This window comes from Meleagris gallopavo, chromosome 1, assembly GCF_905368555.1.
Source record: "Meleagris gallopavo chromosome 1, MGAL_WU_HG_1.1, whole genome shotgun sequence".
Taxonomy (NCBI): Eukaryota; Metazoa; Chordata; class Aves; order Galliformes; family Phasianidae; genus Meleagris; species Meleagris gallopavo.
In genome coordinates this window covers 130,583,860-130,611,395 of record NC_139404.1, presented here as the reverse complement: position 1 = coordinate 130,611,395, position 27,536 = coordinate 130,583,860, and the positions used below count along the sequence as shown (strand labels likewise).

The following is a 27,536-nucleotide window of genomic DNA, read 5'->3' as shown; positions in this document are numbered from 1 at the left end:
GCTTAAAACCCACGTGGCTGTTACTGATCAGCACCACGGCATTGTCTGCCATTCGGAAATGGCTGTCCACACATTGCCTGTCACATGTCTGTGATTCAGGAGGGTACGTTTAGGAAAGCTGTCTGTTTCAGCTCAGTCTCCACAGAAATGTAATTTCATCATACTAGTAATTCATAAGGATATGTTATGGGGCAACAATTATCATACAAAAGCAATTATTGGAATAGTCTCTCTAATTCAAAATTATTTTAATTACTAGTGATACCTGTCCTTTTTCTCTCTTTTTTTTTTTTTTTTTTTTCCTTTTTGTGCTAAGTGTCCTCCTGATTCAAAGATTGCCACTAGGCTCTCACCTTTGGTAATTGCAGTTCTCTGTGCTGAGTGAACAAAGAAAAAATTAAACTGGAATGTAGCAGGCAGGCAGAATAGGAAATATATGTTCCTGCAGGAGAGCTACTCTCATCCTAATTACCCTGCAATTGCCAGGTTCAAAATCTAATTTATGAGCAGTATAGATGGAATGGCCACATTAGTCCATTATTTCATGATGATTTTTTTCTACCCTTGATTTCAGAGAGGAAGGATTTTGCAGCATAGCACATTGGCATTGTCAGCAGCTGCTCTGGGCAGTGATGCCAGACAACTACACTTGAGAGAGACTCCAGAAAAAAATTGAAAGCAGTCTCCTAACAGCAAGGCTTTATAGAAGGAGTGCTATAAAGCAGTTAAATGAATAAAGCATGACCTGATGGGCTGCCTCAGACTACATTCAGAAACAGACCCAGAAACGTATGAAGGAGAAAAGTTTTCCAGCCTGCTGCTGCCACATCTCCTACCTGCTGCAAAATGCCCCGAACACAGCATCTCTTAACACCCCCAGAGTCTATTTTACTTTGACAATCGTGGAGCAGCCTGCAGAAGTGTGGAGTAGTGGGTGAAACTGCCACCATGCAATGTCTGGATTGCTCATGGTTCCAGCTGTACGGATCTTTAAGGTCCCCTAACCTAAGCCATTCTGTGATTCTTGCTGGGCAGATAATCTACATCATTTCCCTACTGTACATGTTTCATCACCAGCCCCCTGAATAAAATGGCTCTGCAGGCTTCCTCTCCCTCTCACTGCCTGCAGTTCTTCTCCAGACTCATTTTTGCTTGCATCATATCCCCATTCTTAATCCAGTTATTTCACCACCGAAACCCTTCCAGTTAAAATAAGAGAAATGAATGCTTACATTTAAACTTCTATTGCGCTTTGCAGTCAACAACCCTATAAAGCTGGTTTTGATGAGAAAGTTTATACCTTGTTTGATGCAGGTTGTCTGCAAGGCCCTGAAAGACAGGAGTGCTTTGTCTTACACTTGGGCTTGTTTGGAGGGATTTATTCACAACTGTGGGATGGGAAAGTTAAAATGGAAATGAGGTACATGGGCATCTAAAGTCACTTGAGAAGCCCTAAGATAGGTAAAGACATCCTTATGGGCCTGACATTCATATTGCAAAGGCAGCTAAAGACTGCTGAGTCTATGCAATGGACAATGGCATACAGGCAGCTAAAAGAAATCTCTATCAATTGGAAAAAAGTAGTTGGGGGGAGGGAGGCAAAGTGAAAAGAGACAGGCAAGAGGAAAGCAAAAAAAAAAAAAAAAAAGCAGAAGGGGAAAGACGAGTGCAAAGGCATGGGAGGAAACTTGCTAGCTGTGTGCCATGCAAGTCTCAGGGTCAACTGCCCAATAGTTCAGTATCTCTGAGCTGTACATAAAGCCTATCAAAATCTTTCCCTGTTGCAATACAAGTCCATAAGAAAGTGCTCTCTACTTTCCTGAGAAAGTATTTGGTTATATCAATTGGGAGTTTCACTCTTAAGTACTCCCTTTCCGTTTCAAGTGCAGAATGCAAACAGAATGCTCTCAGGAATAGAAGATGCCTGCCCTGATTTGTTCTTCCAAGGTTTTCCTTTTCCTTTGCCCCTGAGGAACAGTCTATTTTTATTGACTTTTATGATTAATAAAACTGTCTGAAACCCTGCTGGGGTCTTTATGCTAGTTATCAAAAGAAGTCATCTAGCCCTTTCCCCTAATGTCTAAGCTAATGGCAAAGACCCAGCACTTGATCTTTCTCCCCAAGCTGCAGCTTGTCTAGCAAGGGTTAGAGTCCTGTCGAGATGGTAAAAAATCCCACGGAGCAATTTCCTTGCTGCACAGACTGTGGAAACCCATACTCTCCTGGAAACCTATCTGTCTGTCTCATCTTCTCTGCAAAGCTTTTGCGCAGAATCTCCTGCTCTTCCCCCACTGCTTCCCAGCTGAGGCAGATGACCCGATACGCTTCTAAAGAAATGCAGAATGTATATCTTCACAGCTGGATGCTGAACTTCCAGCATCAGCACATGCCAAGTGCTATACCTTTACCAGCCTCCCGCTGGATAGCACTGCTAAATGTATGCTGGTGCTCTGAAGAGGCCCATACTTCACAGAGCATACCCTGAGGTATGCAGGACCTCAGGTAGGTGGGGAGAGAAGAATCACAGAATGGCTTAAGTTGGAAGGAACCTTAAAGATAATCCAGCCCCAACCCCTGCCATGGGCAGGGCTGCCCCCCACTAGCTCAGGCCTGGCCTTGAGCACCTCCAGAGATGGGAAACCACGGCTTCTCTGGACAAAAGAGGAGCAGCAGCAGGGCCAGCTAGGCTAGGGGAGAGCGAGGAGGGACACCAGCATCTTGCTATGGCATGAGGAGGGAACAGTGCTGAGCAATGCTTCTCCCTGCTCGCTTGCCCTGTGTTTGCATTTCCTTTCTGCTGCTTCAGGAGAGGCAGGGAGAACAAAAGCTACATTGAGGAATAGGCAAAGGCATCTATGCATGCCTCAGAGATACTGTAATATAGTAAGAAATCTAAAAAGATGCATGGCAGTTAAAAAAAAAAACAGCAAAACATACAAAATATGGATTGAAAAATATATTGGAAGATATGACAGCAACTACATCAGGACACAGCATGGTGTAAGACTGGCTTTTTTTATTAAAATGACATACCATTCTGGTGCTTTTCCTACTAGATGGTAGTGCATTTTACAGAAATAAAGGATTGATAACATCCTGGAGAAGGGTGCAGCTGGGGAGCCACTGAGTCCAGACACATCAATACCACATTCTAGATGAATAAGGCAAATAAAATTATATTTGCTTTGTAATTTATTTCTGCCTCCCCTCGCATTCTGTGTGTGCATAAACAAACCTTACGTTTACTTTCCAAGGGTGATGTCTAACAACAGGATGCAATTCACATTTGATTTTCCTTTGAATTGTAAAGGACAATTTGCATAACTCTTCACATAGCTTTGTATATTTGTGCTTATCATACCTTGTCATTGTGTTTCATGGGACAACTTTATGCAATATAGCTGAGGAAGGTACAGCAAAGTTTACTAGTAGGCACACTATTATGCTGTGTTTCAGTGAGTTAGATCCAGATACCCTAAATAGGAGGGCCATTCCTGGGCTGCATGAGCACCTCTGTGCACTCCCATTCAAGCTTTAAAGCTGGAGTACAGGGTCAAGAATCTGAGCCTCGTCAGAACGGGAGAAATTTTTCTCCAGCAGCTCAGACCTTCAAAAACCTAAGGCTGAACTACGGGCAAGTATTCAACAGCTGAAAATTGGTTTTAAACATCCTTTATTTTGAGCTAGCATGTCAATAGCAGGATTTCCTGGGTAGCTCTTTCTAAAAACACATTAAAACAGTTGTGCGTGTTGCTGGAAAACAGGCTGTACTTACATCAGAACGGAGCATAGAAGAACCTTTTATAAGCCTTCAAATAATCTCGAAGTAATTAGCTTTTAACATCCTCTCTGCTACAATTCTGAGCTTTATTAGCTGTTCTGCTTGCCATTCCTGAGTCTGCCTAATGTCTTCTGTAGAACAACTATGCATTTTTCTCAGGCATTTGTCATTTCTTGAAACATATAAAAGAGAGCACTCGGATTCCACTAACAGACCATCTAAATGCTGCTCTGCATAGGAAGTGATATATGCTGACAAGGAGTAGAAGTCAAATTTTCTTTATATGGTTCTTTATGGTGAGCATGCCTACTTAAAACAAGCTCCTTCTCAAGGCAGCATATTGATTAGAGCTGACGGGTCGAAAAGACCTTTGGGAGACAACAGAATATGGCTTGAGTCAAAGAGTAACACTAAAGCTGGCAGCAGCAGCATTAAGAGTCAGTAAAACCTGAGAGAGTTTGTCTCACACCAAAATTTATTGCACCCATTTGGACGGCCATTACGGTAGTTAGTAATTTTATCTGCACAAGTTCATCTGTATTTGGACTCTCAGAGCTTAGCAAGAGGCCTTGCAAGACAGAGCTGTGTACAGGGCCCCGCACACCAAGGCAAAGGGCTGCCGTGTTGAGGCCAGGCACAACTGCTTCTGGAAATTAGCAAAGGCTGCCTGCTTTGCTGGGCAGTGATGACTGGCATTATGTTAACAGTAATTCTGAAATAAGGCAATGGCAGGCCAAAGCAAACAAGGATTCTCCTACTCCAAAGTTCAGTCCTCTGTGGCCTCTTAATGAAGCTGTCACTCAGAAGCAAGAATTGCTGGTTTTTTGGGACAGAAGTGCATCTATGCTTCATGTTTTAGGAAATAAATGAGATAAGCAAAGCAATGACTGGGCTGATCTCCAGAGAAATGGTATAAAATTCTTCTGATGAGATATTTTGAAGATGGTGGATTAATGCCACTTTACATTTTCCACAAAATGTTTTGTACTGCTCCTTGCTGTGACTATTCTACACCTACCGATTTTATATTCCTTTCTGCACTTTCTCCCTGTCATTTGACCTGTAAGCACAGGATGCATGCTCCTTAACAACCTCATCTGGATATTTACCCACAGAAATTCATGCTCATCTAATCCTTTTTCTCACAACTTGACAAGATAAATCCTGCATAAACCTTCCGAAGCAGGTCCTTGCCTAACTTGGTTTCTGACATTTCCATTATAGATGGTCCATACTTTTACTGATGATCTGTTCCAGTTCTTAATTATGTTTATTCTACATTTCTCCCAAGGCACTGCAGCCTATTGCACAAAATACTAAGCTGCTTCAAAATGGAGAATGTATTCCTATCATTAAATCTGAAAGGAGTTCAGCTTTAATGCCGTGGTGCAGTACTGGGTTAGGGGTGGATATACACACTGCATATCACCTCTAATCTTTAGAACAAGTGGAAGGAAACTGACTGAACTATGAAAGAGTATTTATACAGAAGAATCTGAAATAAACCTTCTGAGCTTCCATTCCAAGTCACAATGAATATGGCATTGGGCGTACCAGGCATACTGCTTACCCTTAGAATCCCAGATTCCCTCTACTCAATCAAAAGAGGTCAGAATTTCTATGGAGCATTTCTGAATAGTCACAGTTAGGTCCTCTTGTAAGTCAAAGACAGAAAAAAATGAATGAATAAAATCCCAGCATCCTATACCTCACTGGCAAGCTTTATCAAGATCCAACCAAGAGGGTCCAATTCCACCTTAACTCAGCTACATTCTTATTCAGTCACTTTTTCAAGCCATGCAAAATAGATGAAGTTCTGATTGTACAAGTCACATACCTTATTTCTCCACAGTCAGCAAATCTCCTTGGTTGAGATCTGCAGGTAACCTCCTGCCAGATTAGTTATAAGCAGTCCTATTCAATCCTTAGCAAAATGAGACCTTATTTTCACTGACCTCACCTGGCACTCACCAATTGCTTATTTTGCTGAAGTACAAGAACGTCTTCTCCTACTTTTGTACATGACCTTAACATTTTGTGAACAAGCAACTCTTATAGGACTCTCCATCTCTCTTGAAGGGCCTTTGCTCCAGAATCATTCTTCAGGTGGTAGGGTTCAGATGCTCAGGTGTTTCCCCATGATCAAAAGAACTTCTGCTGAGACTTGTGGCTTTTACATTAGCCCACTCTAATGAGACCTTCTAACAACTGAGCCCTGAACTCAGTAATCTGATCTCACCTGGACAAATGAGCTCGTGCTCTCTGGAGACAGCTGGCAACTGCATGCAGTAACTCCTGATGCTGCCAGGAAAGGAACTCTGTCAAAGCATGAAGGGAAGGGGAGACAGGTGAGAAAGAGAGAAAAACGGAAAGTAACAGTTTCCAGAAGAACGCACTTGGTTATTATAAGGAATCATTGAGTGCCAGAAAGATATCCAAAACTTCTGGTTTTTCAGATGTGGAAAAACTCTGCCTGACCACAGGCTCAGACACTAGTACCATATATATGCCAGTGCTCAAAAGAGTCCTTTTTCCTCCTTGCAAAGTCTATCTGAGGACCAAATTCCAAAAATGAAAAAATACATAGTTGAAATGTTCTAGAAAATACTGTAAAGTACTGCACTTTCAGTATTTGTCTTCTGTACAGTATTTGTTGCTATTCTGAACAGGCTGCCCAAGGGCAGTGGTGGAGTCACCATCCCTCAGGAGCCGTATGGATGTGGCACTGAGGGACATGGCTAGCAGGCATGGTGGGGATGGGCTGGCAGTTGGACAAAATGATCTTAGAGGTCTTTTCCAACCTTAATGATTCTATGATTTTATTATTATCAAACCGATGAAGGAAAGAGAGAAAAAATGAAACTTCTGGGGTATGAATGAAAGAAAGCACATAAAAGCTGTTGCCCTTGGTCTCGGGGGAAATGAAAAGCACAGTCCTGACTGAGTCTTCTCCACAACTTCTACCACTTGCAACTTATTCCTGTTCTGAAAGTTCTCCATGGAAATGGTTCCCCAATTTCACTCTGGGGATGGGAGTGTGGCTGTTTATAGGTTGTTCTCAAAGCTGTTCATCATTCTCCAGGTCATTGGTCTAAGGGCATGTTCCAAGGACACCGAGGGTATGTAGGCAGCACTTCCCACTCTTTCAGTCGCTGTATGTTGAGACATGAAGAGTCAAATTATACTACCAACTTAAAAAGACTGCGAGGTCCCCCTTCTACTGAAGAGTTAATTTTCCTGAACCAGAGAATTTCTCCAGTCATATTCAGCTGATGCAAGGTCAACGACAAACACACCGAGGAAGTCAGAGTTGCTTTATTTTTCTTGTGAGCAGGTCAAATAAAACACTGCTGATGCTCCATTTATCTGGAGCGACAAGCAAACACTTGGCAGTGGTGGAAAGCATACACTGGGATCTGGCAGCAGGCTCCTAGCACAGCTGTCAGCCCGCTGACTAATCACTTCATCCCCACGCTAATGCTGCTCCAGGTCTATTGGACCCTTTCATCTCAGATACACAGGCACACACTCCTGATAGAGCTATTTATACAAAGATGTCACAATTAATTGCAGTGTTGCATTTTATTTTAGGAGGCGATTTTAGCCAAGGTTTTTTCAGTGATTTTTCTCTTTCCTGCAGCAGTCCTCCAAGGTGGGAGCTGTGATTCTGCTACTGGCATCAACCAGGCCTTAAATAGATACCCCCCAGCCAGACTCAATTCTCTTGAGGGCCGTGTGTATGCATGAGCTTCATAACTTGTTTTTCTAAATGTCTCTTCTTAACAATTTGTTTTTCTTTGGCGGCTATTCAGGCAATTAAACTGCAATCACGCAGGGCACACCTTACTCTCCGCAAAGACCAGATTTACCTTAGGTTTGCATTGTGAGATGATACTTGCAGTCTTGTCAGCACAAACTCTTTAAGCAACTCCCAAGGACAGTGTTAAAATATAGGTGGGGCCTATGAACTCTCTTCTTGGCAGCTGTGCTTTATTAGTTGTGCTCTGCAAAGGTGGTGCGGCTAAGGTAATGCGGCGCTTCCACAGGAGCTTTATATATTGTGACAAGCCAAACAGCCTCCAGGACTCTCACTCATCATGACTCCCGTTTCATACCTCATCTGTTATAGGAATGAGGTATGAAAACATTTCTCTGTTTCCGAAAGGTATTAACAGACTCCTGGGAAATCGTTTACCTGGAGAAAGGAAATGCCCAGCCTCGTTGTTTTTTTTTTTTGCCGACCATGGCAGGGCCAGCTGCTTTTTTTGTTAGTGAACAATAGGTTTCCACAACAGGCAACTGTAAAGAACTCAGACAGCTAATTGGTTTCATGCTCTCAGTTAGCAAAGGTACAAAGGCATAAATTTGTATCTCTTCCATACTGTGTTCGCAGCGAAGATATCCAAGTGCTTTTTAAGCAGTTATAAAGGACATCTCTTAGCAAGCTTGAGGGTAAGCAAGTTCAGTCATCCCCATTTATGACTGTGATGGGGACCAGGAGAGGAAGGCAGAGCCCTGGAAGTTTGGAATGATTTGGTCATTCAGACATGATATGGCAGGCCTAAACCTGGAGCAGAGGCTGCTTATATTCATGTTGTATGCGGAACATGTTAAATGCAGAACCAGCTTTCATATTTTAAATCCTGAGGATATCTGACCGTCCTCAAGCAGATGCAAATTTTAGAGTCTGTGGTATCATCTCCCTTTTCTCAGCATGACTTTGGCCTGAAATGAAAGGATGACTTCCAGATTCATTTTTGTCAGCTATCCTTACTGAGCTATTCCTTGGCATTCCTCAGTTGCCTCAGAAAATATGCCCATGTGTTCTATTTCTACACTGGGATGCCCTGATAGGTAAGTCCAGGATAGCCCCCACATGGTAAGCATTCATCAGATGTTTTCGCTAAAAGAAAATTTGAAAAATACTTAGGGGCAGCAGCAAGAAGTGGGCATTTTCATTGTGTCTGTGATTCATTCACAATTACCAACACAGGAATTCCCTACTGTGTGCATGGGAGGCTTGCAGCATCTTTGGTGCCAGGCAGCAGAGATAATTACACAGATCTTGGCACCGTGCTCTCAGTTTCTGCTTTGAGAAAGTACCACGTGGAATTTGCTTTTCACAACAAAGGGTAAAGTGTTTGCCATAAAAGACCTTCAGTAGGCTTTAGGTTGACTGCAAAAGGGAAGAAGGAAGTGGTGTTTCAGATACTTTAATCCAGAATAAAAATAGAGACTCTGCCAACAGATCTCTAAACCATGGAATATGTTTTCATCACCAAGTTTGAAATATCATTTCAGAGTCTTGATGAGATTTATGGTTTGATTTAAAACAGTGTGGCCTAATTGAAGTCAATGGAGCTGTGACAGCTTATGCCAGCCAAGGGACTGGCTGTTTCGGAGTACTGTTTTCCCACAGTTGTCATTGTTCCCCAAGACAGTGATAGATTTTCTGGGCATTTCAAATACTTGAAGCATTCATGAAGTCTTTTTTAGGAGTTTCTCCTACAGTTGTAACATCTGCAAATTTAGATCTCCTTCTCCATGTTTACCTCTCAACCTTGACATGATCCTCAACAGCTTCACTGGTTTATTCAAGTCATCTCTTTATTCTAATGGTAGCATTGCTCTTTCATAATGGTAACCTGGGTCACTTAGTAGTGGGACAGTGCTTGGTGGATGGTCTCACTGCAAGGTGAGAGTTAAAAGAAAAATAGTTTAGGCGATTACAATACCAATTACACTGGGTAAATATTGTCCCATCTCCAGACAAGGAAAAATATAGCAGATAGATAGTGTCTAGTTGTGTTAAAGGGCTTTTCGCTAAGAAGGCTCTGGATACAATTCCTGCAAAGTGGAATTACACAGACTGTCTGGATCCCAAAATATGAAGCATGGGCATGTTCAAAGCCTTTGTTGCGGCCAGAAAAGTATTTTCAGAGAGTCACTCTGAAATGTTTTCTTTGTATAGACCTGATTCTCCTTTGCCTCGCATTCTTGATAATCATTTGTACATGTGTAAAGTGGGTATCATTTTGCAATGCAATGAAGAACTGGAATAACAAATACTTTTGTGGTTATTTCATTTTGAATTAGTTTAATATTGCTATCAAACACTTGCAGCTTGGCAAAGAACTGCATCTGTTTTACATCTACCTTGATCAGGCATCCATATTTTCTGCCTTTGAAATATTGAGGCTGAATTCCTGCAATGCAGTGTACACTTACTTACCCAGGAATTTCTGGTGCCCAGTGCTCAACACCATGATTTAATGTTATGACAAGCAGTATGGCTGTAAGCAGTAGCTTAATAGGAAGCGTGAAACAGGGCCCAGATCTGGTCTAACTAACCTCAGGAGGTCTCCTGAGGGCAGCTGAGGCAATCTGATTTAGGAATCTTCACTGACTGAGTAGCAAACACCTGCACCTTCCTGTGCAAGTGTTAAACCATCTTGGTGCTGTTCATTGTCTGGCCATGGCCATGCAGTCTGATGACTCTAACAACTAGTCCCACCACACCTAACACCTCAGGCTCTTACAAAGTGTGAGGTGACTTCCCATCTCAACCTGGATCTCAGATTGGTTTGAGCAGAGAAATATTAATCTCCTGAAATCAGGATATTTCTGAGTCTCCACATCTAAGAAACTTTGAGTAAGCTCCATGTGGTCAGGATAGCCGTCTGACTGTGGTCAGAAACTTCAAGTGTTTTGTTGGTTATGAAGTGCTTTACAGGGTTTCTAGCACTTTTTCAGTGTATTTGCTTTCCTAAGCCAGAGGGTGGATGTGGTTCTAACCCAAACTGTTATTCAATTGCTTAAAATAAGAGTATCATTTCTACAATGTAGTAATTAATTCTAGAGAATAAGGCAATAGCAAAATGTGCATGAATGTTATGTGTCACATCATTAAAATGCAAATCGGTATTTTATTTTGACTGAATGATCTTGCTTACATACTTCAGAGAGAACAATCCAAAATGGAAGTCACAGATTTGAAATAATGGTCACTTTTTTGAAGACAGCATGAAAAAAATGTGTATATGTTTTCATCCTGATTACTATAATGTAATGAGGATCCTTGTAAAAATTCACTATATTTAAAAATGGAAAGGGTAGAAAGGGGACGGGGGACTACAATAGTAACAGCATAAGTGGGAAAATATTGTAATGTTGTTCAGTTTCTTCAATATATTGGCTATCATTAGAGCTGCAAACATAGATCTCCAGATGTTTGTGAAGAGTCCAACAGTTATATTTTATATCTATGGCTGTAGTAACAATTTCTATTCAGCAGCCTAGAAAAACATTTCATGTCACAACAGGAAAGAAATATTACTGTGTGTTTTTTTTCTCCCTCATCCCCTATATAGCAATTCTGAATGCTTCAGTCAATGCCAAACAAAAATTATGGTTTAAAAATTAAAATCACAATCACTGGGGGCAAGACATAAATGTGCAGATGTTCTGTGATGTTGAAGTACTTTTCAGGCAGCAGTCACAATGATCTTGTGGAGAGGATGGGGAATCCATCAGAGCTGGACATTGTCAAAAGCATTCCCTAAATTACACTGTCAGAAAAGGCACTTACCTTTTCATATTCCCTTAAAACAAAAAAAATCTAAACCAGAAAAATCACAGTGGCCTCTATATAGCTCTCACTATTGTATTAGGAAGGGATTGACTATAATCTGTTAATATAAGTGAGCAGTGTAGATCTGGAGTTTACTGGGCAACTTGTGCAAGTTGTCTCAAAGTAGAGCACAAAACATCAATTTTCCTTCTCCAGTGAGAAAAATTTGCACAAGCTTCTTAGCTATTACTGTTTCAGGCATCCTAATGCTGTTATAGAAATGCCTGCCTGAAAATCTTGTTTTCCACACCTACCTGGTCAGACAAAGGGACACAATGAATAACATCAAACCAGAAGAAGGCAAGTTCTTAAAGGCACAAATATATCTATTACATTAGTGTCTGCATATGCTGACAGACCTCCTGCCTCCTAGAGCTGCATGCATGCAGGCACTTCTTGAAGGTGATGTGGTTGGAGCACTGTGTTGTATAGGACCGGTGCTCCAGTGGGGAAAGGTTGGCATGTGTTAAGGGATGGCTGGAAAGTGTGCACTGTGGGGAATCACAGACCTGAACCCACATCTCTTACATATTGGCCTCTTCTCTAGCACCAGAGCACGTCTGTTGTATGCAGCTCGTGTCAGGTATCAGATCCCAGTTCTCCAGAATGAAATGCACCATTAGTAGGTAAAGACAATTCATTAGGTGCAACATAGCTGAACTGTAATTAATTATCAGATATTATTTCTCACAAAATGCATCTCCAAAGTTCCCATTGCATTAGCCACAATATTGGACTGATGGAGCATAAACAAGGGTAATGATAAACATTGGTGAGCGGAGTTGGGAAGGGTTGGTTATTAGGATACCGGTGTGTTTCATGCAGGGTTTATTTAACAGTCTTATTAATGATCTGGAAAAGGAAGTGAATAACCATTTAATTAAATTTGCATTTGATACTAAATTAGAAGTTGCTGCAGACACCTCCGAGGGCAGAGAAGTAAATCAAAAAGAGCCGGAAGCGTTAGAAGCATGTACAACAAAGAAAAAAATGAGATCTGGCATGGAAGGAAGGAAAAAACAAAGCAAGCTAATCTCTCTGGAAGCAAGTAATCTAAAGTGTAGCTATCAGTGGAAGAACTCTGGAGAAAGAAGTGTTGAAAGAGATGTAGGAGTGTTAATGGACTATATATTCCGTCACAGCTCTGGTATATGTTTACAAAAGCAACAGCATCAAGGAGCAGGGATGTAATAGCCCTTCATTGTAGGGCTCTAGTGAGAACCATCTATAATGTAGCACTCTGTTTTGGGCATCCTGTTATCAGAGAGATATAGACAAATTGGAATGAGTTCAGAAAAGAGCCATAAAAATGATCCTGTATCCCTGGAGATAATGACTTATGAAGAAAGATCAGAAGAAGTATATGTGTATGGCCTTGTCTGGAAGATGACTGAAGTAGGGCAGGAAAACAGTCTGCAAATATGTGAAAGGAAAAAGGGAGGAGGATAATTCATCACTGAAACTATTAGTAATAGGATGAAATAATAAGTAACAACAATAAATTTTATAAGGGCAACTTCAGGTTGAACGTAGGGAGAAATCTCTGACAGTGGAATTTGGGTTAGTTTGCAGAGAAGTTTCCCAGAGGTAAAAGTAAAAGCTGCATTCAAGTCATTTAAAATCCAATTGGACAACTCACTAGAAAATGCATCCTGCTACAGGGAACAATCTTGCATTGCCTAGGGAATAAGCTGGATGACTTAATAGGACATTCCACACTCAAGCCTTTATGACTGTGGTATTTCAATATGCATGGTCAACTATTTGCGGAAAGTATACTCTTCTTCTGCTGTCAGGCCTGATAATACAAGCACTTGCACGCAAACATAACTTTTAAGAAGTCAAGCAGCTCTGCTGACAGCACCGCTCTGCTGATGTGCAAAAACACGAGCCTGATTTCTTCATGCTTCTGCAGGATCAGAGCCTTAGATCATGCAGTTGTCAATATCAAGGCAACCACATCTCCTGTGGGTAGGTAAAGCAGTGTGCAGGAACAAAATGACAGTAGGAAGCTCCAGTGAGGACATAATATTATTGTTATTCTATTACTGCTGTAAGTGACTGGTACTGCGTACTACAGCTCTGTTGACTGTTCACCTTTTCCAGCTTTCACCTCTGCACAGGGTTCATTAGGCACCATTAAGACTGCTTCCTCTGTGCTATTTTTACCACGTTTGATACTTTTGAAGTATCCTACACAGTTTGTTGAATGAGAAAAGAGATGAGCTGAATTGAAAGCTTTACCCTCCCTCATGTAAAGAAGGGACATCAAAGGCTCTAGATGTAAATGCACGTGCAGCTGACCCCAATCGTACATAATAACGTAACGTTGAACTCCTTTCACCCTTCAATAGAAGCAGAGGCAAGCTCGCAAATAGGTGTGCTCCCAATACACCGTGGTTTTTAAGTGTTTCTCTCTGTGTGTTTTCTCTTCTCGCCTCCCTTTCCCATGTGCCCAGCAGCCTGGTGGGGCCGCAGTCCAGCACCCGAGCCCCAGGACTCTCCAGTAAGGGGTCAAGCAGCAGCAGCTCCAGTGAGTCCGAGAGCAGCTCAGAGTCTGACTCAGAGAGCGAGAGCAGCTCCAGCGAGAGTGACGGCAGCAAGCCCTCGCATTACTCCAGCCCAGAGGTAAGGGCTCCCACCCTTTGTGATTCGGGGCGGCAATCTGCTATTACGCTCATTCAGACCTTTTTTCCAGGCCAGGAGCCTGGGAGGAGATGCACAAAACCAAAATGGATGCGAAAAGTACAGGGATCCTCCTCCTGGCACCCTACGAAACGCAAGTGGTGGGGGATGCTGGGACAGATTAAAGCAAAAGAAACAAAAATGAAGAAGGAAATGACTGTGTGATATTTCCCTCGAAATGGAGCCCTTCACAAGGCTCACAGCTTGCTGGAGGTTTTGTGCATCTCTGCCTCCATAGCAATGGCTTTCTGACTGCGTAAGTCCTGGTGTGGGCTCTCAGCACTGCAAGGGAACTAAAGGCTTCTCCACACAGGGAAGCTATTATGAAATCATTTCGAGGGTGGATTTTTAAATCAAAATAGTTGTTTTTCACTCACGCACGTTCCTCACCTCACTCCCCATGTGAATTATTCTCCACTGCTGCTGCCTTTGTGTGATTTATTTTAATCCACCTCCCGCATGGACTAAACTGAATTACTCGTGGTGCAAAACATTAAGCCCAAACTTGCCATCTGGAAAGTTAGCACTGAAAATTTCCACATGTAGACAAGCCCTGGCCAAAGTACAATTAAGCTGCCAGTGCTGTGCCACCTTCTGCTTTCACCTCTACACTGTGCTAAGCAGAAACTACAGGCTGCTTTCCATACTCTGTTCATCTACAACATGACATTTTTATGTGTTTTGGTCAATACACACCTTTAGTATAAAACCGTGAACTCCACAGCCTTATCACATGCATTAATATATGTAAAAATATTCAAAATCTAGTGACAAGATTGTAAATACACATAAAATACAGACAGTGTATTTTCCTGTTCCACATAAAGCATCCCCTCACTGGACTCCTTCCCTGACAACTAAGCCTCACAAATTCTCTCACCCTGAAACATTATCCTGAATAACCAGCAAGCCTTTCTTCATGTTTGCTCAGTATTTGGGGCCATGTTTTCTACCAGGGAAAATGTACCACTCACAGAAATGTCCTGTATTTTTTCTGTATTCTATACGCTCTCAGGTTTTGTTCCTTATTTACCACTTATCTTTCTCTCTTTCCTCCACAGTGCTTTCAGATTCATTTCCAGTTAATTTTCCTCTCTTTGTCCCTTTCCCTTCAGTTTTCTTGTTTTCTTCTTTCCGGCCTCTCTTCCCTCTCTGCACTGTCCATTTCTTATTTCCCATCCTGAGTCCACTCATCTGACCCATCATGACCTTGCTCTGTCCATTCCCTGCTGGGTTCAGTGTAGAGGTCTCACACTCTCCTCTCCTTGCGGGAATCTGAGAAGGTGGAAGAAAAGGAGTGAAGAGAACCATAGTAGGAACCATAATAGGAGAGAAGGAACTACAAGATAAAAGGAGAGGAAGCATAGTACTCAGATAAGATAAAAGAGCATCTAGGCAGATAGCTGTGCTGCTTGGACCTGAGAGTAGCAATTCCTCAGGGAATATGGAAAGTGAATTAACAGAGGCAGGTCATGGGCTTTGTAAAGTCAAGCAAGGGACAGAGAGCCATGGAAATGTGAAGGAAGTGCCTCCTCTTAAAGCATTTTATAGGTATCCTCTTGAGATACGTAGAACTACTTTTTTATAGAGTCTGAGTTATCAGTGATTACTGTCACAAAACAGCTGTGTGGTTCCAACAGATTGTCTCTTTGCATTGTATTTGAGTGGTTTGAATTCTAAGCCATGCTGTACAAAATACACTTGTATGTGTGCCATCACATTTTTGTGGTGGTTTCTGTAGCGCATTCTTTGGAGAAGTCATGACATTCACGAGCATAAGATCACCGTGTACCAGGGCAGTAGGATATCTGTGCTTTTCCCAAGGCCCCGTGTTTTCCCAAGCCCATTACATGACTGATGGCACCAATTTAAAACTTCTTTATGTGACATTTCTGAGTAGAAGCCCTGTCTGATTTGCATTAATGCTTTAACTTACAATTAGGAGCCCAGTGAAGCCACCTTCCTAAAGTACATGCCATGTTCTTACCCCATAAATTGAGAGATACAGGTCCTTGGGAGCTCTTTTAGGGGAAGTCCTGTCCATCTAAATTTAATTAGTGGTCTCTATCCCATGGTCTTATGATTAATTTCATCTATTGGATAAGACTGAAGAAGCAAATACATCTTTGTCATTGCATACGCATAAAATAATAAATTCAAGTACAATGAACTTGAGTACTCCAGCACAGTGTTGGGCAGAAAATCCGTATCTCCAGGTTGGAAGGAATTTCTAGAAATCTGCAGGATATTATGAGTTCTCCCTTCTTTTCTGTAAACAGAAGTATCATCTGTGTATATTTACAAGACTTTTATTTCTAGGACAGGTTATCTTCTGTATTTTAGTATATATAGAAATTCAGCTGCTGTTACAGTTCTTCTGTATTTTTTCCTCATCTCGTGTTGAAATCTTTGAGTTGTTTTTCCATGTCTAAATGCAGTTGCCTAAAGTATAAAAGCAGCTCATTGTAAAGTATACATATAAAATAGATTAGATGAATTGCACCCTAAAAGTGTCTGTTTCTTTCCAGTGACTATTTAGAGCCTGTAGTGACTAGCTCAGCTGTCTACACTTTATGTCTGCAGTAAACTAAGAATAACGGCTGAGCTAGAACAGGAGACAACATTCAGACTGGTTTCAGTGATGTGGACAAATTAAGGTGCCTCAGACAGTAATGCAAGTAGTTACAGTTTTGTGAACTGCCAAAACTGAAATTATGAACAAGGGACTGAGACTTCTATCTCCTGTTTCTTTGCTGAGGCTATGAATTCTTTGCATGACCTTAATTAATGTCATAAATGAAGACTCTGGAAAACAGAAACTTCCTTCCAATTATTTCAGATGGTAAAAAAAAAGTGTAGATCTCGAGACCACAGAAGAACCACATTTCAAAAGCTAAGAATTTGTTTTGGTTGTTTTGTTCCAATTATCTTCCAGACTTTTAATAAGACATTAGACAGCTAAGAAAGTCCCACAGTGCAGGAAGGCCTAGAGAAGGAATGGCAGGAAGGGAGCAGAGAAGACACTGCATAGGAGAGAGCATCAACAGTAACAAGGCCAGAAGAGAGAGGTGTGCTGTCCTGGATACTGCCAACCCTACACAACAGTTGCAGTGTCCTTTATAGCCTTTGCTGTATGACCAGTTAATAACCATCAAAGAATTTTTTTCTGTGCTTATTCCATCATCTCCGGATATTCTCTTCAATCTCAAGTCCACACGTGACTGATCTGGTCAAGCTGAATTGATTGGTTATGCTTTTCCCCATCTTCCTTCTTCATCAGCACTGTCCGTCCAGTCTTTCAAGTGCATGGACATCAGTACAAGTGTCTGAGCAGCCACTGCCTGCAGATGCCTATTGTTCCCTCAGGTGTTGTACAGCATAGGCTGTCCTCTCCTTAGCCCAGAAAAGAGGAAAGTTGTGTGCACCTAACTAATCACCTAACTGCTGAGCATGCCCCAGTCATCTCTTCCTTCCTTCGCCGATAGATTTCCTCAGTGAATCCAAAGAGCTGTAGTTTGAGGGTTGGGTTTAGGGACAATGTTACATTTTCTGTATCAGTCTTGCTTTCTAAAATGTTCTTGCTTCCCACTTTAAGTATCGCAATTTGATTTCCTGAGTGGTACGTTCAGAAGAAAAGGGGATTTTTTCACTAGACCAACTGTGGAAACTATTTTCACTTTGGCTTATAGGATTCAAGATCACCATTGCACCATTTTTTGCTACAAATTTCTCCCTTTCCTCTTGAAAATACTTTGAGACAGGAGCAACCTCTCACTTCATGTGTGCACCTATAGGAATCTCCAGTTCTAGTTTGATGAAGTGCTAGCAGGAGCACTAACAGTAATGGCAGCAACATCATCAACAACATCAACATCTTCATCATCTGTCTTAACTACAATGAAAATACCACATGTGTATAAGGGATTGCCCTGGATGAAATATTTGATAGTAGGACAGCACGAGTAGGTTATCATAGGGGTAAAATAATACGCTGATTTGCAATTGACTAAATATACTGCAGGGATTGCTCACTCCTAGTCCACAATAGGTTAAATACATGCACATTACAGACAATCCAATCTCTCAATGAAGGGGATGTCATGCTTCAACTTTATGATAGTACTAGCTACACCTTAGTTCCCTCTTCGTAATAACAAGCATAGAGTTATCCCATTATGCTTATACTGTTTAACAGCCCTTCACCCCAGAAAGCCTTTCTGGATAATGAGTTTTGACAAAGGTTTCTTTCGGATGTACGGCTCTGATTGCATTTGTAGCCCAGAAGATATCTGAGATGTATAGACATACTGTGTGGGAGTCAGCCACCCAAATTTGGACACTTGTACTGTAGATACCTACTTCTGTTCATCACTTCAGCCTCTTCTTTACAGATCGTGGAGAGAAACAAACATTTTTTGGGGCCCAGCTCATCTGACCTATTTCAGATGCCTATTTCAAGATGAAATGTTTCACATCCTGTAAGAGTAGGCCACTGACTGGAGAAAGAATTTGTTGACTAGCTCAGATTTTGTTGTCTATTCTGTACAGATAAATCCATCCACAGTTATTAAATAAGTGGATCACATCCTTCGGTTTCTCACTGAAGCCCAGCACATCTGCATTTGTGTTGCATTTGTTCCTGGAACCATCCTGCTCTGGTAGAGTTTTCCTGTTTTGGGTTTTCATGCCAAAACCACAGATGGATTTTGGTACAAAAACAGTTAATGGCAAGTCAGCTTCACCGCTGACCATTGTTCCTACTGCTGTCAACCATCTGGCTATTACCAGCTTTACCCCAATTAAAAACTGCCCAGTGCTTGTCAAGGCCTTGAGGGCAGTATATTTCTCTTGCACAAGGCCATTTTTCCACCGAATCCCTCAACACCTTTCCATCCTTACATGCTGCTGAAGCTATCTCACTTCAAGCAAACCAACTTTTCTTCCACAGAAATGTGTGTGATCTGTACAGGAAAGAGATACAGATTGAAGAATTTGGGATTTTTATTTCCTACCACAAATAATTACTGTTGGGCATGTAATGTGGACTGGTAAAACCTTGCAAGTGAATCTTCCCAATGCTTTTTCTCACTGGGTCTGTTCTTCCCTCTTGACTGTTCTATTGCAAGTTATATTGTTTTTGAAAGTGATTTCAAAGTACGGTAGTTTTCAGTTAGAGGAATCAATTGAATAAACTGCTTCCAAAAGTGAATGGGCATCACTCATGTACATTGACTAAACTCTATCAGGGTCCCCAAAATACTGAGAAAAAATATATAAATTTTGATTTTTCAGAATTTGAATTCTTTAAATTTGCATTATGGGCTGCAGGTTTTTTGCTTTTAGCAGACACATCTTAAAGGGTTTTTTTTAGCAGACACATCTTAAAATTTGTTTCAGCCACCATATGCACTTGAATTTTTATTTAAATAAACCAAGGATATACATCTAAGCCCATGGTTTCAAGAGCTGTGGCTTTAAGAAAACATGAGTATCCTGAAACTCCTGAAAAAATTAGCAAAGTTGGCAATATTGTTGATACATTTTATTAGACTTCATAGTTGGCTTACAGCTTGGTGGGAGTGCAGCTATTCCATCTAAACCGCAGACACATCACTGTAGGAAAGTGCCATATTGACAAGTTATGACACTATAGCAGTTAATCATTGTTTTCTGCTAGTTTACTGTTATCCCTTGAACTGCTGCTTTTGAGAATGACAAGTTACTTAAAGAGGATGGGATGTAACAGAAAACCTGGAAGATTTTTTTGAACTTTCAAGCTGCCCTCGCTCTGGCCTGTAATTATAGGTAGAGGTATATTTTTTTACACATGCTTTTGATGTATGTGCTTTTGTTAAATATATCTCCGGAACACAGCAAAGACCTCCATATATAATGAACCTTTCATTATGTGTAATAAGTCCAGTATATGCATAATGAATGGCACCAAACGCATCCATTTCTATTCTCAGTAGCAGTAAAAACAAAACAAAACAAAATAAAACAGTTTCTTTTACATGAACAGTTAAGAGTCTTAAAAATACATCCTCATCCAAGAGAAATGCTTCCCAACCATTTCCAAGATTTACAACTCTGGAAAGAAATTCATCATGTAAGATATTAGGGAGTAAGATTAAGAAAAAATAAACTCTAGGCCATCCAGCAAGCTTCCCATAGCTGGATAATGAGTAAATTAGACACTTCAGAGGGAGGAGTATTTGTATCATGTGAATTCCAATTCTCACTGCTCTGCTCATTTTAGGAGCCTTTGTTTCCTGTAGAGTGAATACAGCCTTTCCAGGGTGACTCTGAAGGCACCCTTAGCTATGAAGGAAGCCTGTGCTGCCTTCAAGCAACTCCTTTTAACGGAAGTGCCTTTAAGTTGGAGACTGTCTTAAATTAAGGACTGGATATTCTCTCCTGAGCAAACTTTCTTCCAGAGCATCAATAGTTTTCATGAGCAATAGTCTACCTGACTAAATTTTGGTTCCAGTTCAGGAAATTAGGGCGCTTTTCACATTGGGTTAGAATGTGGCTTAGAATATGGTTGGCCATCCACTCCACCTTTTTTTTTTTCCTTTCCTATTCATTTTGTTGCATTCAAATTACTGACTGCAAGAAGCACTAGAAAACACTTGCACATTGTTCTGTAATAACATTTTCTGAGCTGTGGTTACATTTGAAATCATAATTATCCCACCACTTCACTGTCCAAACACCAATATATTTCAGATGCTCTCTTATAACTTTATCACGTTGTGACAGGAACAAAGAGGAGAACTAACAGCTACACAATACTTACCAAATGAGCACTTGACAATACCACCACAGAGCAAATGTTTGCATGATCTCACAGGATTACAACATCAATACCAAACAGACTATATGCATAGCCTGGTTAGCACTCCCTCCTCCCACTATATGCCTCTGTATGTTGTTTAAATACTTACTCTATTTAATGCAGTGGTGCAGGACGCAAAATATACAAATCTAGCTTTCCTGCTAGGTCAGCCTCAGCCATATCCCTGCCTTGTTTTCTACCTTTCCTATCCCCATTATATTTTCCTCTGTTTGGAATCTCAGGAGTCTTTCCCAGTAAAGCTGAAGCCAGTATGAATCATGCCAAGAAATTCTGACTCACGGAATCCATCTTCTTTCCCAGCCTCCTCCAGAAACCAAAAACATCCCACCTCCTGGGGCATGCCTCCCATTTCCCAGCCCTGCTGCTGAACCAAGGCTGCTATTGGGCAGTACGGAGCATCCTCCTTGCCTGCTAATCTGGCAGCCTTACCTTTCCCACCCACAGCCAGAGTCATGGGATGCCAGGGGGTGCCATGGAGACTGGGGTGGCCTCTTGCTAAGGGTAAAACCTGTGTTACAGGTGTTTGGTGGCACTGGTGTTTTGGTGTTCCTGAGGCTCTGCAGGTGAGGGCGGCAGGACTCGGCACTAAGCGTATTGCCATCTGCTTTCCTTTCAGCCCGAGCCACCCTCATCTAACAAGTGGCAGCTGGACAAGTGGCTGAATAAAGTTACCCCACACAAAGCACCCATCCTGACCCCCCATGACAGTTCGGCCCTAGAAGCCCACCCCTACTACGGCCACGTGAAGGCGGAGCGGCAGGAGGACGAGAAGACCCCGGCCCCGGGCCCAGCTGAGCACCGCGGCGGGGAAAGCCGCACCACCACCGCCGCCTCCACCGCCGCCACCGTCGGGGACGGGCCGCGGCCCAGGACCGCCAACAAAGCACCGGGCAGCAAGGGAGGACGGCAGAAGTCACCCCCCGCCGCTGACGGCGGGCCGCCCAGGAGGGCAGCGGGGAAGAAGGCACCGCGGCGAGCCGAGAGGACCTCCGCCGGAGACGGCTCCCACTGCCGTGGGGCAGAGGAGCCCGCCGGGAGCCACGGCTTTCTGGAAAGCGCCGGCAGCGAGGCGCCTAGGGCCCGGCCCGGTGCGAGTGTCGGCGGTGCGGGCTGCAGAGCGGGGCATCGCCGGGAGCCCCGCTCGGCCGCGGTCGGTGAGAAGCGGCGGGCCCGGGGGCCGAGCAAAACGGCGCCCAAATCCAAGGAGTTCATAGAGACCGAGTCCTCGTCCTCGTCGTCCTCCTCCGAGTCGGGCTCCGAGTCGGAGCGGGAGGAGCGCCCGCTGCCCAAGGCGCAGGCGGCGGCCGGGGCCGAGCCGCATGCCAAGGACTTGGGGACGGGAGCCGCCAGCAAAGCCCACGGCGGCTGCAGTGCCTTTGGCTCCATTAATGCCAGGACTAATAGTGAAATAGCAAAGGAGCTGGAGGAACAGTTTTACACCCTGGTTCCTTTCGGTAGGAATGAGCTCCTGTCTCCTCTGAAAGACAGTGATGAGGTAAAGTCGCTGTGGGTCAACATTGACTTGGCTCTTTTGTCCAGGATTCCAGAGCGTTTGCCTGAAGAGCCGCTGGCAATGAGCGCCGGAACAAACCAGGCGGCCAGCATCCCGCAGGGTAGTAGTGCTGAGCTCCCTGCAGAGAAGGGCTTACCGAAATCTAGAAGGAAACGCAAGGTGAGCTCTGGGGGAGTGGGGGTGGCCACTTGGAGCAGGGAATTGGGGCACAGCCCCAGCATCGCTCACGCCCGCGTTGCTGCTCAGCAGCATGTCCTCGCCAGGCCTCAGCTCTGCTCACCACAGAGCAACTGGCAGAGCCTCCGGGGCAATGAAACCCCTGGCCCTTGGAGATGGTGTTGGCTACGCACGTTGCTTTTTGTGCCTTGGTCAAAGCGAAGTCAGGTAGCTTTCTCTCCTGAGGCTTCTTGCAAAAAAAAAAAAAAAAAAGAGCTCTTAGAGGCCCTGCTTAATTTGGCATAGTGAATGTAAGTGGCTGTCTTGACACAGTCTGCACAATATCGCTGTATTGCTGCATATTTGCAAAAAGGGAGCAACCCTTTTCCCCTCATATTGACAGCAAGGGGCGAGTCCCTCAGTCCCTGCAGGCAGCCCAGCTCAGCGGGGACTTGCCTCGCTCTGCAACTTGCCCTGCTCTTACATCATGGCTCCCACACCAGCATAAGAACCATGAGGGTGCCTAATGAGCTGTCCCATCCCCAGGCAGCACTTCTGTGGGCACAGCATCCTGGTCACATCTACCCCTCTGCCATGCCTCTCCTGAACATTTCAGGAGCCACCAGGTGTGCCAGCTTTCTCTTGACGAGGAGCTCCCTTCACCCAAAGGCTGCAGCTGTCCAGTGAGGATGCTTTCCGCTCCATTTGTGACAGTCTGACCCTAGAAGTCACTTTGAACTGGAATCACCATCTGCACATTTTCTGAAGTTTTACTGTGTAGTCATCTGTCAGCATCTGAGCTACCCTACATGTGCAGACTGCACGTTTCTTGGGACCATTTATCTAAAGTGGTCTTCCATTTTTTTTCTCTCTTCATTTTTTGTTCTTGTTTGTGTCTTGGTTTTTTTTTTTGTTTTTTTGTTTTTTGTTTTTTTGTTTTTTGTTCTTTGTTTTAAGTACTTGAAAGTATTTTTTCAGTATCTACCACTGGTAGAGCTACTGCTAAGCTTTGAGATGCATTTATATGCGTTTTCTTTAGGAAGTAGCGTGGAAGTAATTGCACAATACAAAGTGATGGAGACCGGGTCAAAGCAGGGCAGAAACAAAAGATTTACATTCTGTGCTATAGGAAATTTCTTTGTCATATTGCCAGCCCATACACCCAGAAGGAAACAAGGATATGATAGAAGAGCAGAATAAATGCAGTCATTCTAGAAAAGCTTAATTTGATCTTCTCTGGCACAAATTATGTTTTTGTCTTCTATCTTAAAGCATTGCTGTTGTTGGAAGTTTTATTGTTACAATAAATACAAGGCATTGCTGGAGTACCAAATTGCCCCTCAGCCTGGAATAGGAACGTCCCTGCAATAACTGCCATGCAAACACACAATACTTAATGTACCTTCCCAGAAGACTTAAGGAATAGGACTGATAAGAATAGATCATCAGGCAGAATTGCAGAATTAGAAGGAGGTCTTTATCATTTCCATCTCTGTCATGATCTAAAGAAGATGGGAAAAGCAAAGAAGGGGAAGGATGGTTAAGCACTTGAGGTGTAAGATCTTCACTCCTGTGGAGAGTGAGCTATGTTAATCCCTTAGCAACAGCCACAGTGGCAGAAAATACCAGAAAATGTTGTTGTCACACAGCAAAGCACTAAATACAGCATGATCAACAGGTCACAAGTAAAACTTGGTCATCGCTGGAAATGAGATAAGCGTTAGAAGTGGTAAGGGATGTGGATATCGTAGGAAGATGGGAAAATGGAGCCACCAGTAGTTAGATGTAAGGAAAGCAAGACAGAGTCAGATAGTAGCAGGAAACATGGGCTACATTCATATGAGTAGGCCGTAAGTGGCCAGGATGTAGCATCAAGCAGTGGCACACAATCATCCGCTTTGCTTGATTTTAACGTGCTTGCCAATGTGGGCCAACTTCTTCCAGACACTTTGTGGCCCCAGCTAGGGACCACATCAGCTGAGGGCCCTTCCCAAAAGGCAGCCTGAATGTGGCATACCATGGTTTGAAGGAGGAGCAAGCTGAGAACATGTATGCAAGCTGTTCCTTTCCAACTGGCCTCAGATGCTGATCAGCCAGTTGCTGATCTATTGTATTTAGTAATGCAGGGAATGTCACTGCTGCCAAGGAAAGAGAGGGAGAGGCAAGAGAAATAAGGTTAAGCACTAGGCAAGAGAAAAGCACACAGGAGATGGGCAAAGAGGGCAATACAAAGAAAAAAATATCCGAAGATACAGGTGGGAATGTGGTTGAAACAATTCAAGTTTTATATTGTACTCCTTTGTCTACACACTGCCTCTTTAGATGTTAGTTTTTCAAGACGTGAACCAGTCTTTTCTCATCCTTGTTAGGTATATGCTTAAAGAAAGCATCAGTGTCAGAAAACCATCATCTGATTTGTCAAAGTACTTTGAGATGTTCAGTAAACGCAAAGCCTACAAGATATAATTTTTCTCTTTACTTAGTGTGAGAATGAGGAAGAGTACAGAGACATCAAGAAGACTCATTTAGAGCGAGAGAGTTCTTCACGATTAGCTGCCTCTGCCCACAGCATCGCAACAGCAAATCACTGCAATGTAAATGAAAATAGGTAAGCATTTTCCTTCTTATTTACCACCAAATCATACAACTAGTTGCAGTTTAATGTCCTGTGTTATTTTTGCCTGTAATACGAGTTATTTTTTAATTATCACATTTTATGTTGAAAAATTGCCCAGTGCATTCTGCTTTCTTCTGGTTTAATGAACAACTTAGCAGCTCCTGACACATTTATATACTCACATTTTGTCGTATTGTGCAGAGTTGTTAGTTCAAGTGTGAGGCTCATGGAATGAATAAGTATAGCTAGAGCAGTGCAGTCATCTGAGATATATTCTCAGATGTTGCCTTGTAGGCACTGGTTCTCTTGGGCAGCCATCTTATCTTTCATAACAGTATTACAAGTTTCAGACTTAAAGTTTGACTGCATGCCTGGGTTTAAGTCAGTCAACAGTATTTAGATTGAAATTGCCCGAAATACTCAGTTCCAGAATACATATCATTTTCTGTCAGTGTCTGGATATATATTAGGGCAAGACTGCTAAAATTAAAGAATATTTCTATTTATTGCAAGAAGTATTTCTATTGTTCAGATCGCTGATGAGCCTGAACAATTCTTATCATTAGCACTGGCAAAGAATCATGATGAAAACAAACACATATGCTGCTTATTCAAAAGTATGCATTCAATTTCTTTAACCTAGAATAAGTCACATTTCTTAAAGTGAAAAAAATCATGGAACAGTGTACTTTACTGTGCGTGAACGCACACAGACACACCATTCCTGTTACCACTCTCTGTGTCACAAGGTTAATTCCGAGCTTCCTGGAAGCAGGGCAGTAATTTGCATTTTGTTTAACATTGTGTTCAATACTTCTAATAGTAACAGTGCATTAAAGACAGAAATATAAAAAAAAGAAAGTTTTGAGTATTTGCTTTTTAAATTCTTCTCTCATCTGCCCTGCTTCCCAGAAGTTTGTATGGTTTATGCTACTATAGGTCATGCACAGACAATTATGTCAGCACAGCTGATAGCTGGTAGCAAAGAGAGGAGCAAAAACACCTTCAGACGTGAGAATTTGATATTGTAGAGTCTAATGTAGAATCGTAGAATGATTAAGATTGGAAAAGACCTCTGAGATCATGTAGTCCAAACACCAGCCCACCCACACCATGCCCACTGACCACATCCCTCAGTGCCACATCCACACAGTTCTTGAACACTTACCTGGGCAGTCAGTGCCGATGCCTCCATCACTCTTTCTGAGAATAGTTTTTTTCATAATCTCCAACCTCAACTTCCCCTGGCACAACTTACAGCCGTTAGCAACATACAACCACCTTTCCTCCTATGTACAGACTGAGCAATGCCTTGTTTGATACAAGAGGCCACCGCAGCAGGCCAAGGAACCCTAAATATCTTACATCTACATTAGGTCCACTATCTCTGAAGTCCCAGCAGGCAAGAGTGTGCTGCGTGTTGTTTTGCACAGCTTCTCAGGATAACAAGGTTGGGATGCTATACTTTGACTGCTCACAGTACGTGTAGGTGGGCCCCAAGTAGAGTGCCAGGGGCCATGCAAAAGGCCTGCCACACAGATAGAAATAGCAGCTAGTCCTCAAGCTCTGGACCAAGCTTTTGAGGCTTGGGTACACTTCCAAAGAGCCATGGCTTCTCTTGGATGCTGTAGTCCTGCACTTTGACAGTGATGTATAAACATGGCTAGCCAAGGCATGGTTTTATGTTTGAAAAAGGGAGAAGAAATAACAGCTTCAGCCTGCACATTCAAAATAGTGCTAAAGTTCTTATTTTTCTTGGAAGGAAAAGAACAACGCAGCTGTCCACTTACACACCCCAACTCCTCCATTCATAAACAGCTCTTGGTCATTAAAGCAAAACAGTTTGTGTTGTATTTTAAAAGTACTACACTGTAGGAAACAGGAAGGGTTCTGAATTATGATTCATGGCTTCTCTCACAGCTAGTTTTTAAAGACGTGCCAGATAAATGGACAAATGTATGAAAAGAGCACATTTAATTAGCTCTGTTCCCTGAAATGATGTGCAGAAATAAAGTATATTTTGTACCATATTCCGTTGTGCGATTCCATTAAGTGTACACTGTCTGATACAGTAACTATAAAGAAGTGAGAAGCGTCCATAAAAAGTAATAGGCTGAATAAAAGGGAATATGACAACGGAAGGTATTGCGTTAAAATAGTCTGTCTGACCTTAATCACAGTTTTTGTCTTAAATGCAAACTATCTCCTTAAGAATGCTTATTTTGTGTGTGTGGCTTTAAAAATTACCAGATACGTATTTTCTTTAAATTAGGTGCATCTAGAACTTATTTAGGT

General features: G+C 42.5%; 1 protein-coding gene across 6 annotated transcripts in view; it reads left to right on the top strand.

The window, feature by feature from the left end:
• The window catches only part of AFF3 (ALF transcription elongation factor 3), a 324,699-nt gene that overhangs the window by 260,617 nt on the left and 36,546 nt on the right, over positions 1–27,536 (top strand). For 3 of the 6 annotated variants that reach the window (XM_085214002.1, XM_085213982.1, XM_085213969.1), the window contains 3 exons: positions 13,871–14,039; positions 21,572–22,627; positions 25,108–25,232. In XM_085214002.1, coding sequence (XP_085070128.1) covers positions 13,871–14,039; positions 21,572–22,627; positions 25,108–25,232 — 1,350 coding nt within the window. The remainder of the gene's footprint in view (positions 1–13,870; positions 14,040–21,571; positions 22,628–25,107; positions 25,233–27,536) is intronic. The other 3 variants (XM_085213991.1, XM_085213976.1, XM_085214013.1) reach the window with 2 other exon arrangements.